At 39.9% G+C, this 12,380-nt stretch overlaps 1 protein-coding gene across 1 annotated transcript in view; it reads left to right on the top strand.

The window, feature by feature from the left end:
* The first annotated feature begins 3,827 nt into the window (after window positions 1-3,827).
* The window catches only part of agap3 (ArfGAP with GTPase domain, ankyrin repeat and PH domain 3), a 116,286-nt gene continuing 107,733 nt past the window's right edge, over window positions 3,828-12,380 (top strand). The window contains exon 1 of the mRNA XM_054626965.1: window positions 3,828-4,848. Coding sequence (XP_054482940.1) covers window positions 4,479-4,848 — 370 coding nt within the window. The 5' untranslated portion in view covers window positions 3,828-4,478. The remainder of the gene's footprint in view (window positions 4,849-12,380) is intronic.

Here is a 12,380-nt window from a genome sequence, read left to right on the forward strand (position 1 = left end):
AGCCACTGCTATAATACGCTGTATATACAAGTGCAAAAGTAAGCGCGGAAACAGTTTGACTTGTAATTCCTGTATTTAAACTGGTAGTTTTGTGGTTCTCGAGATATCCGTACAAGAAGGGACACAAACAGTTTAAAAGCACTGACAAAAAAAAACAATTTAAACAGACACTTACACACATAATAGAGTAATTATTTTGACATTAAAGAAAATTGCAAGTGGCAGAGAGTTTTGAAAACCTCAAATGGAATGAGAGACGTGTGTCAACAGGGAAGATGGAAACTAACGCAGACAGAAAATGCACGATGAGAAAGTCAGTCTATTCTGTTTCCAACAGGGAGCATGTTTGACTTATAATCAATAATAATAATAATCTATTGTCATTACACAACAAATTCAGTTGCTTCATCTTCCAGTAATGCATTGTATTAAAAGACTTCCCACATATATACAAGGAATAAATGAAGCACAGATGAGAGGAAAGATGATAGATATATGATAACTGTGAGTTTTGCCATCACTTCATGACAAACTAGAGGTCAAGTGACTGATATAGTCATTTCTGTCTATTTTTTGGTCAGCTGGCATGATATCACAGCCTGTTTTGTTCTGACTGACCACAAAAACTTGAATTATTAGAAAATAAGATGACTAAGCTGAAGTAAGGAGTATGAGAAGTCTTCTTAGAGTTGTTTGAATGTCACTATAGCTCTTCCTTTGATTCCATCGCTGCCTTTTATGCAATGGTTGGACTATCTGATCATAGCAATGCATCTTGACTTCTTTCAGTGTGTACGATACATACTGCCAGAGGATGTTTCTCTGGGGTCATCTGTGGTCGACGGGTACATTTACAATAATGACACTGGCTCCATCAAGTCTTCAGTAAAGCTGTGTGATCATGAGTGTTTAATAATGGGGCCTTTGTAAAGACTCACAAGGGTTTGTAAAACTGGGAGAAAAAAAAATAAAAATAGAAGACACAGATTTAGTCCTCTGCAAGCTAAACTGAGAATCAATAATTCAGACAGGTTTCATAAATGATGGCTCGCCCTCATTTTGTCTCACTGGGTGTCAATGAAACACGACTGCTCTGGTATTCACGGAGACTTCCAGTGTCCCGGGGCGGCTCTCAGAAGCTCTCGCAGATCATTTGGAGATAGTAACCTAACGAGTCAGTTGGGAGATATAACGCTCAAAAAGGTCATTTTTGTAGTTCAGTGAAACAGACTCAAACTTAAATGTAACTAATTTCAGATAACGACACGTATTCAAAGTGTTAATTGCAATTTAACGCAGTCTCAACTCTCTTTTTCTTTCTGTTAGTGTATATTTGCACTCTTACTCATAAATTACACATTGTGTATTTAAATAAAATGTCTGAGAACCTAATTATTCTCTTTGAATACATGTTTGATATCCTACATTTTCTGTAATATATATAACTCTTGGAGAAATGGCGTGGATTACATGTTGTTGTAGAGTGTAGTTACTGTTATAACATGTAAGTCGCCGGTTTGCCAAAAAGGGAGAGCCCTGCAGGCGCATCTTGTGTCACATCCCTCATTACGTAATTCATAACAGCAGTGCCAACATCATCATGTGCCAACATATACTGAGAATTAACTGCATAATCCATGTTACTGCACAGAGCATGGCACTCTGAGTAAGGCCTACAAGCTGCAAAGATAATCAGATATGTGAAGTTATTTTGAGATCAACCAAATTCAACTTGTGGTTTCCTGCTGCTTTTTAATTTATGAGAAAAGATTACCTAAAGGCCAAGATGGAGCACAACAGGATGAGCATGGTGATGTGTTTGCAAAGGGGGGGGAAGTTCCAAATTTGGTCAACAGATGGAGGCAGAAGGCTGGAGATAACAGGCACAGCACAAGGTGTGCATTACGTTGGTTCATTGTTACATAAAGAGAGGTATATATGTCAGCTGTCTTCAGAATCCGATGATGGTTTGTAAACAGTGACTTTTTTTTATAAATAAAAAGCCGATGAATTGCTCTGTAATGCTGACTTCTAGAGATTGTAGTAGCTCTAACCCATCACGTGCAGAAGCACAAAATAAAACATGGGTCATTAAAATCTTGAAAAACACAAATAATGATCATTATCGTCGAAACAGCAGGTTGTTATTGCTCCTGAATGTATAATTCCTCAGACACTCTGCTGCCGCACCAAAGAATAAAATGTAATGTTTCACATTGCAGCTGTTCAGAGATGTGCATTCTCATCTCCGCTGTCACAACAGGTTTGGTTACATAATGAATTAGATAAACAGAAGTAGATAAACATAAAACAGGGGGAAAAAAACACAGACTTTCACCGGCAATTGAATTGAGGTAATACCATGGCAACCATTCAAACTGCATTAGACACTGTTGGCACTTAATTAAGCCTTTTGAAAATACAGAACAAAAATGCTATGATGACGTGTATATCTGCATGTATTTACCTTGGAAGTCACTGTGGAAAAAAACAGTGATGTTACCATGTAGATTGAAGCTGTGATCCAAATACTGGGAAGAAGAAGAAGAAGGATAAAATATGGTTATTGCACTCTGTATTATTAATGTGTGAGAAAAGAGCTTCAGAGCTTCAGGCTGTCTGAAGGGTTCAGGGACTATAAAAAAAAAAATTATCTCCTGAATTTAATTTGAAACACTTTTATTATATAAACCTTTTTCATCTTGGCACAGTTTTTTTTATTTCCTGCATCAAAAAGTCAAAACACTTTACTTGAGAGTTTGTCATTTTACAGACACAGAATAAAATGTTTTTTTTTGTTTGTCCCTGGCTTTGTTTGGTCGGTCAACAAAACACTGCTGCAACAACAGCACAGCTTTGACTGATTGGGACAGTCATCTGGCCTTGAACAGCTGTTGTTGTAATGCGCATTCAAACCAGCAGGTGGCTCTGTGTCTTCCTTTTTAGTGAAGGCAGCTCCATTATGATTCATATCACACCACTTCTTATGATAGTAATTAATGTAAAGGCCTTTTTGAACATGCAGTGATGTTTGATGAGGCGTGTTGTGGAGAAAGTTAATCTAATGTGACATTCAGGTATGTTGGAGATACCACTGCCTTTATGGTTTGCTGAATGGACACTGTTACTAATCATGACTATTATTTATTCCATAATATAGTTGTGTGTTAAAGAGATGGGACCAGAGAAGGTATAACAAAAACATAAACAGTATTGTTGTGCCAGCTGTGGATTTGAATCTGACATCCACCCATGATAGATATAAAGTAGTACACAAACATGGAGTATTTCAGAGTTATAGGAGTTATGACTATTATTTATTCCATAATCCATATATGTGTGTGTCAAAGAAATGGGACCAGAGAAGGTATAACACAAACATAAACAGTATTGTTGTGCCAGCTGTGTGCGTTTTGAATCTGACATCCACCCATGAAAGATATAAAGTAGTACTGTACATAAATATGGAGTATTTTAGAGTTATAAGAGGATACACATTCATCATTATTGATACTGGGTGCAAATAAATCCCCTCAAAAAAATCATATTATGGGTACATGTGAAAGTACTGCTTTGTGGCCTTTTATAGCAATAGCAAAACTAGTATTATACCAAATAAAATCTGCTGTATCTGTTTGTGTATCTCGTGTATCTTTATTATTATTATTTTTTTTTTTTGCGGTTGCATAACTGTCAGGTAGGTTATTATAATGATGTGCACGTTGCGTTTTTTCTCTCTCTCTCTCTCTCTCTCTCCCCCCCCCCTCCTCAGCCAAATCCAATCACACCCTCCCCCATCTCAAGTACAATTACGTGTTGGGTGACGTTTCAGCATGCGGAGGAGGAGGAGGAGGGCGCTGGGCAGGGACCACTTGGACCAGAGAGGACTGAGCTGGAAAACGCGATTTCATTTCAGCAGCGCAGAAACAAACGCATTGAAGGCAGCGGAGCAGGGCGCCGTGCTGAAGCCTGCAGCCCCATTGTCTCCTCCAAACAGAGCAGCTGAGGGAAAGAAAAAAAAAACAAAAAAAAAAAAAAAAAAAAGGGCTTTGACCAAAAAATATCAGCGGGGGTAGCAGCCCATAAAGGAGTGTCCAAGTGGTAGGCATTGCAGGGGTTTTTCTTTTTTTTTTTTGTGTGTGTGTGTGTGTGAAGCCACAGCAAAGAAAGAAAGAAAAGGAAAAAAAAAAAGCAGAAGGGGCCGTGGACAGATCTGGCCAATAACGGAAAATGAATCACAGTCAAGTTGTAATAATATGAACAAGAGACGCGTTTTGTTGCATTTGGTGATCAACTATTGATGCGTCTGCGCCGATCCGGGTTTTTGTGCCACACCATCAGTTCACGCGGACTTCTTTTGTTCGCACCGCTTGAATCCTAAATTCTAGTCTGCATATTTAGTGTTGTGAAAAGAAAAAAGAAAGAAAAAGAGTTAGTTGCTCATAAAGAGTAAAAAAAAACAACAAAGAAACAACAAGATGAATTTCCAGTCGGGCGTCCCAGGCTCCGGTATCTCGCAGCAGTCTCAGCCGGCCATGCCCACTCCAGGCACGGTCCCGGCGCCGGTCCCCGTCCCGGTGCCTCAGTCCATCCCGTCCCAGTTTGGATCCGGATCGTCCGCCAGCTCAGGGGCTGGCCAGTTCGGCTCGGGGACTGTCTCGGGCCAGGCTGCCCAACCCGGCTCGGCGGGCTCGCAGTTTGTTTTGTCGAACTCGGCCGCCATCCGGGCAGAGATCCACCGGTTCGAGTCCGTCCACCCGAACATTTACGCAATCTACGACCTGATCGAGCGCATCGATGACCTGGCCCTGCAGAACCAGATCCGGGAGCATGTGATCTCCATTGAAGGTGAGTAGGGGTTGGGGAATCATACTGGAGGAGGAGGGTGGTGGTGGGGGGGGGGGCTGTCGTTTTAGTGCTCTCATTCATTGAGGGTGGAGGGGTGGAGGGGGTGGTGGTGGTCTTTTCCTTTCCTTTTACACACATTGTCATGGGCAGTGTCAACAATCACACTTTGAGGTCTGAGGTTTGGGGGGGGGGTGGGGGGCGTTGCCGGTCCCACAGCCCTGATCCAGGAGTGAATTGCCCCTCAGACACTGCAGTGTTAATAACAATGCACTCACAAGTGGCAGCACCCTGCGAATTGTAATGAGCTCTAAAATCATGGTTCTGCTGTTTTAATGGCGTTTCCTAAAGGGAGCAATTGTTTTTTATTTTTTTTTTTTTTTTTTTTATGTCTCATGCACATCAGTCTGACCTTATTTTCATTCTGAACCTCAGTGTAGCAGAGGCAGCCAGTGCTAAGTCACATGTTGCAATGGAACTATAGTGATTGCCCTGACCAATGCAGAGGCACATGCACAGGTCGATGGACATCACTGGGTGTGTTTATGAAGCCAATCAGCGAGGAATATTCCTCACACACACACACACACACACACACACACACACACACACACACACACACACACACACACACAGGAAGACGAGGGCCAAGTGTCAAAAGCTGACCAGAAGAGAGGGATGACAGTGGCTGTGAACCAGCCACCGCAGCATGTCAGATCCAAGTGCGGGTGATGCTCTGTCATGATTTGAACGTCTTAAATGACGGTTGCGGTTTCTTATGTGTTTTCTCCCTGCTACTCACCCACACACGTATCCAGTCAGTGGTTGTGTGACACAGCAGTCGGCGTGCTGTCCATCAAAAAGCAGACAGGGGTGTTACAGCATCAGTCTGAATGTACACGTTTGCACCACTGGTTCCTAGACTGTCTTTGGTAGCATTACTCTCATGTTTATAGATCTGGGATGGTCAAAGAAAAGGATTCATGTGGCAGTAATCATTTAGAGTACACCATCAGTTGTCTAATGTATCTAGAATCTGAGGAAATGTATGGAGTATTAGTGAAAGCAGCCCTTTTTGGCAGAATATATGAGTTGACATTGAAAGGAAGGGATATTAAATGTAAAGGAAATCTTTTTAGCAGTGTTGTCATTTAGTATTTCTGCACTGGGCAGTACAACTTGAGCATTTATTTGTAATTTTAACAAAAATATAGCAATTACAGTTGCCCTAAGGAGTTGATAGTGTGCAAAGATTAATGGGAAATGTTGTTGAATGTAAAAAAAATAAAATGTTTAAATGGACCGTTCACCGCAAATTCAAAAATACATATCTTTCCTCTTACCTTTTGATGCTATTTATCAATCTAGATTATGTCCAATATACCTGGACTTTCTTTCAATCTGTCCTAATGAAACTATCACAGCAAACTCTGTGACTTAGCTTCAGTAACCGTGTCGTGATTTCTGGAAAGAGACATTGCTGTTTAGTTTTTCAAATGAATTTTTTTTGGGCACTTTTAGCATCACAAGCCCAGTTCCCATTATATTTGAGAGAAGGCCGACATCACTATGGTCACTATCTCCTTAACAATATAGATCAATAAGTGGCACTACTTCGATTTTTGGGTGAACTGTCCCTTTAATCCAATTTTAAGGAAGATGATGACATGTTTTTATTTTTTTATGTGACCTACCAAAATTTCAAGGTTATCAACAGATTGTCAGAGATGACCTTTAGAATATTTACCTGGTAAAAAAGGATATTCCAGGATGCTACTTGTCAACGACAAAGCAGACAGGAACATATTTTGTACTTTTTGTTTTTGTTTTGCGGATTGATAAATTATATTTTTGAGGTTCTGACATCTACCTTGATTTAAAATGTGTCATGCAGTGTCCATAGATTTGGGATGGATCAGATAAATAAAAATCAAAGACATCCTTGTGAAGATAAGCAATCAACTGGTGGGCCTGCGCCGTCTCACTTTTTCTTCTGATGCCTTAAGGATTGTTGCATCATTTTTTAAAGAAGGCATGTCTTTATTCTGTATCTTCATTGGGACAACACTGGAGCCTTTCATGAGATCTCTCTTAGACACACTTTAAAACATAACATTCATTGCTTTCATTATTTTCAAATAGATTTTGATGCAAATACAAATGTTTTCTTTAGCTGACATACATTTAAAAAGCATTCTGTAGGATTATTTTTGTGGTGTCGAACATCACTTTTATTGTGGATTCATTCTCCTTCTAGCTGTTGTGACAGATTCAGCTACAGAATTGTCTTTTCCCAGAATGCTGTTTATCAACCCCCAGAAAAAGAATAGTTAGTATTTAGCTAGCTAGTTAGTTAGCTTGGTTCATGTTCGAAAGCTGCTGTACCTTTTTTTTTTTTTTTTTTTTTTTTTTTTTTTATTGTTTTCAAACATAACATATTGACTGAATTAATGTCTACTGCAGCTTCTGTTGGGGCAGAAACTGGTCTTTGGGGTACATTTGAGGAAAATGTATCATTGTTGACATTATCACAAAGATAAGAATCGTGCATGCTAAACCTGATGTTTGATATGAAAACTCTCTCAGTGGGATGCCCCTTTATCTGTATGTGGCCAGGTATTCTTGGGAATAAAAACAAAAACTGTTGTACTCGTAGCATTGTGTACACACCTGCAGGCTTATACTAAATGTTACACTGGGAAATGTTTAACCCCAAAAGCAAAAATCCACGACTGAACAACAAAACGGGCGCAAAAAAGCCGAGTATTCTCCCTGTACCCGTTTATTTACGAGTCTGTAGAGCACATTGTTAACCTGCTGGGGGTAAACTCTGACGATAGGTGTATTAAGAATGGTGTTGCATTGATATTTTCTTAGCATACAGGGAATGTCAGCAGGCTCAACAGATTTTTGTGTCCGCAGAAAAAAACAACAACATTTCATTAGCTTTGATGTACCTTCTGGCGCTTTTTTCATGCTGTTTAATGAGATGCATTTACCTTAATAACTGTAACTCCAAGATGCTTTGAAGAGCTGCAACAGGAGACGTTGGCCGACTTGTCTTCACCTGCACTGTGGAACTGCAGAGCTGTTCCTCTTCAATCTTGCATCATTGCAGAGTCTGTTGCTTAGGAACCGGCGGCTCATGCATTTAGCTGAGAATGCTGAAGAAAGAGTGAATATAAATCACAGCCCTTACAAAATGAATTCCCATTATTACTCAGGTTTCCCTGTTGTTTTGTTTGATAAATGAGACCTTTTATTTGATGATGACAAACCATTCAGACTCGTGTGTTTGCGTTTGTTTGGCCTCACATTTTTTCTTTCGCACTGATTGACATTCAAGGTGCTGCTCGGTTTCTGTGACGTTTCACATGGCACATCCAAATAACATTTATTCTCTTGTCTTTTTAAAAAAAAAAACAAGGTTTGTGAATACATTGAACTGAACAGTGAACTGACGCTGATCTTAATTAGACAGACCGGTAATTAATGATAAACTGTGAGTATTACAGGAAATGTGCAAACAAAATGGAAAAAAATAAATAAAGAAGTGCTAAGTGGTTGACAAGTGGATTCACTGTTAAACTCTAGATGATGCTTCGTTAATACTCCTAAGTGGCTTGTATGAGCAGCGTCTGTTTCACGGCCCCAAGAGCAAGAAAAATAATGCTGTTTTGCCCCCATTGACTCCAATTTCCCACCAGGTGCAGTTCACACAGCACACAAAAAAAAGATGGCAGCTTCAGTTTATTTTGCACAGAGGGCCAGAGACTAACCAGCACTCCCATGCTAGAATACTACCTGGCCCCAAATCAGTTTGTGATCATTTGATAAACATTTCCCAAAAAGGAATTTACACTCGGTGAACACGGGACCAGTTGCCTATTTTGTCTTGCTGGTAATCGCAGTCACAAAATGTCTATGATCTGTGACCTGAATGACTGAGAACCGTCATTGCCATAATGCTAAAATTACTCCTAAATCCCCAGGATTAGATGGTGGGGTTGCTAGAGTGGAAAACCGGTGCTTCATCAATATCAGGCCGGACAACGATTTGGCCTAATCCATAAAGTGCTTTCAATGGCTGTGTCAGTTAAACTGTGTCTTTAGTTTGGGGATAATTCTAGGTCTGGGCTTCTTCTCCATGTGAGCAACCAGCCCTTAGACTCTCTTTGTATCTGCCTCCCATGAACGATCATATTCTGTAGTTTTTGGAACTTGTGGGACAAACTGACCAACAGATTGACTTACACCAACTGCAGGATGCTGCTAAAAGATATAATGAGAGAGCAAAGATTTGTACATAGTGACGACGATGCACTTCAGGGCAGAATTAATATAATAATTAATATATACATCATCAGAAAATGAGAGTGGAAAAAAATGAATGAAAAAAGAGAATTATATGCAATATAAAAATAAAAAAATGAGTCTATATCGAAACACGTCTGATTGGTAACTCCGCCTTTTCCATTAACTACCAAACCTGTTTATTCTCTTGTCAGTCTTCACAATTAAACCCTCCAGTCTTCTTGCTGGTGGCCATCTTCAAGCCTCAACGTGAAGTGGCATTGATGATGCTGCAGAAAGCTTGTTGCAGATCAAACTTTTTTTAAGCTGTTAGCCAACAATATATCTATTGAGGATTGCACCACAGCAGTGATCACCTGATATTAAGCTTAACCTAACCAGTTTGCTGTTGAGTCACACATTGTCATAGGGAGAAAAAAATGACATAAATAAGAACAAGAAAATCTGTTCATGCACATCCCAAGTGTTGCACAACGTGTACTGTGCATGACTGTTAAAAGCTGACCTTTAACAGTCTTCACACCAGAATTAGTAAAGATAGACAAGCTAATGAATACCCAGCAGTCATCTGGCAAGGCAGTGGATATCATGTCCTTGCTGCATAATTAATGGTTAGAAATAGCAGATAGATTCAGATTTATTCAGAGGAAAAGGCCAATATTATTTATAAATGGTTTTTTTTTTCTGACTCTAGACTACATTTTACGCAGTTCACACCCTGAAAGACCGTTGAAAGCAGGATTTGGTCAGGGATTGTATTTGAGGGGAATTAATACTTGAGCGTATGTAAATAGAATAAGAATCCAGATCACTTGAGAGATCTGTATCTGATTCCAGTTATATTTTTAGCCATTTGTGTCAGTGTGGAGGAGTGTTTCATTAACAAGACTTTGTCCTGGGAATAGTTTTCTTTGGAGTTTATTTGCAATGGGAGATCTGATTGCTGCCATCATTCATATTCTTATCAAACTTGCATAATGTTCTTTAGATTTCCAAGGACATTCTGTCGGCAATTAAAAAGTTTTGTGGATGTATGCAGTTATATAAAGTACAAAAAGCACCTACTGGGTTTATAGAGGGCAAGAACAACGCAGGTCAGTGATGCACAGGATGACGTAAATGTTTGAGTCCTTCCTGCCTTTTTGGCCTCAAAGTGGCATCAAACTCTCAACAGCAGGTTGTGATTTCTGACCCGTGTGTGTTTTTGAGGAGATTTCCTTTAGCCTGTTGTGAGTGGTTATGATGTTACGTCGCCGTAATGTAATCTTGCATCTTGAGCAATAACCGTGTTATGGAAAAAACGGCATAAAGGCCCACGCTGACTTCCATATTTCCAACAGAGAGTCCAATGTCAGAGCAAGGGCAGTCACCCAAATCCACTGCTACTCAAGAGGGGTGCTTGGGATTTCAAGAAAAGACGAATACGCCCGCACAATGGGACATTGTGTGCTCAGATAGCAACAGGGACGACACAGAGAGACACAAAAAGTGCACAGACTGAACCTCTCTGTAGGCATTGTGTGGCACCAAACACTGCATCTCTCTTGCAGTCGATTGCCAAGGAGAGTGAAGCGGAGTGCTCATCTGCTGATCACAAGCAGAGAGTGATGATAATGCATCTTTCCATCGCTGCCACAGCAGGATTTATTTTCCTCATGACCTCTGAGATGTAAAACCCTGAACTATCCTAAGTAACAACGTTTCATTGAACGCACGCTGTCATGATGTAGCAGAAGTTATGTATAATCTGCTTTTTTTTTTGTTTGTTTCATTCAAGACTCAAGATGGGAAATATAGTTCTGATTAATAATCATTCATTAAATGTGAAACACAGGCCGGGTTTACACAGTTTTTTTTTTTTAATGAGTTGTAACGGTTTAGAGGTGAGATGTGTGTGTGTGTTTGTGTGTGTGGTTTAAATTTGATTTGAGAAACTGGGCTTACAGTTGTCACTGTGGGCCATCTGTGTCGGGGAAATGCCGCTGCTTCTTCTGGCACGCGCGGCCTCTACAATGTGCTCATTATATTTCAAAAACCGTATCTGTGAATATGGATTAGAAACTGTTATAGAGTTAGAAATGTCGGTCAATACCACCAGCTGTGTCGCTTCCACGGTGTGTCAATATAAATCGCTGTTAACGTGGAATGCCGGTGTTTATAGAGTAGCTCAGTAAGTATTTACTAGTTGTAGATCTTGTGCCTAAATAAAGTCTAACATAAATACATCTGTGGAGCGTGGAAGAGGTCCAACTATGGCCCGTTCCTTTTTCTCTATACCGAGTCACAAAGACAACACAGGTTAAACACTGAAACTGCCCTTTTTAGACATTTGTAGGTACTAATTATTTCCCCATTATTATAGAGATTTATCTGCAACACCTTAAATTCTTTTTATGAAATAGTAAACGTCTTTGGGAATATGCTTGGGCCACATGGCCTGGGAGCAGCGGGTGACAGCTGCCTTGCTGAACTGCTGCGTCTCTCACCGTGTGGTGTCCACTCAGATAGTTTTGCTGCTGCCAGCCCTTCTTTACATAGGCCAGAATGTTTCACTTCTTTACAAATGTCATTTCTATTTGTTTTAGACAGAAAGAACGGAAGCGTGTACTCCTTTTGTAAATGACAATCCACGCTGTACCGCAAATATTTCAGAACAAAAGCCTTGTGTAAACAAATGATGGGGTTCTGTCCACAGAAAGGTGCTAGGGGGCTTTTATTTTGAAACGGAAACAGGAAGTGTTAGGGATGCAACGGCTCATAAAAGTCACGGTTCAAATCATATAACTGTTTAGAGTCTTGGATCAAATCAGCTCAAGAGAAAAAAGGGAGTAATTATAACTTTCAGAGATTACCCGATTATGTTTTTTTGCTGCAAATACCAATTGCAGATCTTTGATGTTCCATATCAGCCGATGAAGATTGTTTTTGTTTCCGAACCTTAGATGAAGGATGGAGATTGACACCATGTATCCAGATGATACCACCTATCAATCTTCTGTAACTCTTGGCAGGTCAACGAATAACTGTATTTCCAAGATTGTTAAACTAAATTACGCTATATGTTTGGCTTCTCAAGATACAAACACACAAAAATGAAATAGAACACTGGGATTTCACTGTAAGTAAATGGCAGGCATCTTAGACATCTTAGACTTCTAGGATCTGTTATGTGCTGCCAGTGAATATTTGTGAAAATTAAGACAAACACCGACAACCCAGAA

Source organism: Anoplopoma fimbria, chromosome 3, assembly GCF_027596085.1.
Source record: "Anoplopoma fimbria isolate UVic2021 breed Golden Eagle Sablefish chromosome 3, Afim_UVic_2022, whole genome shotgun sequence".
Lineage (NCBI taxonomy): Eukaryota > Metazoa > Chordata > Actinopteri > Perciformes > Anoplopomatidae > Anoplopoma > Anoplopoma fimbria.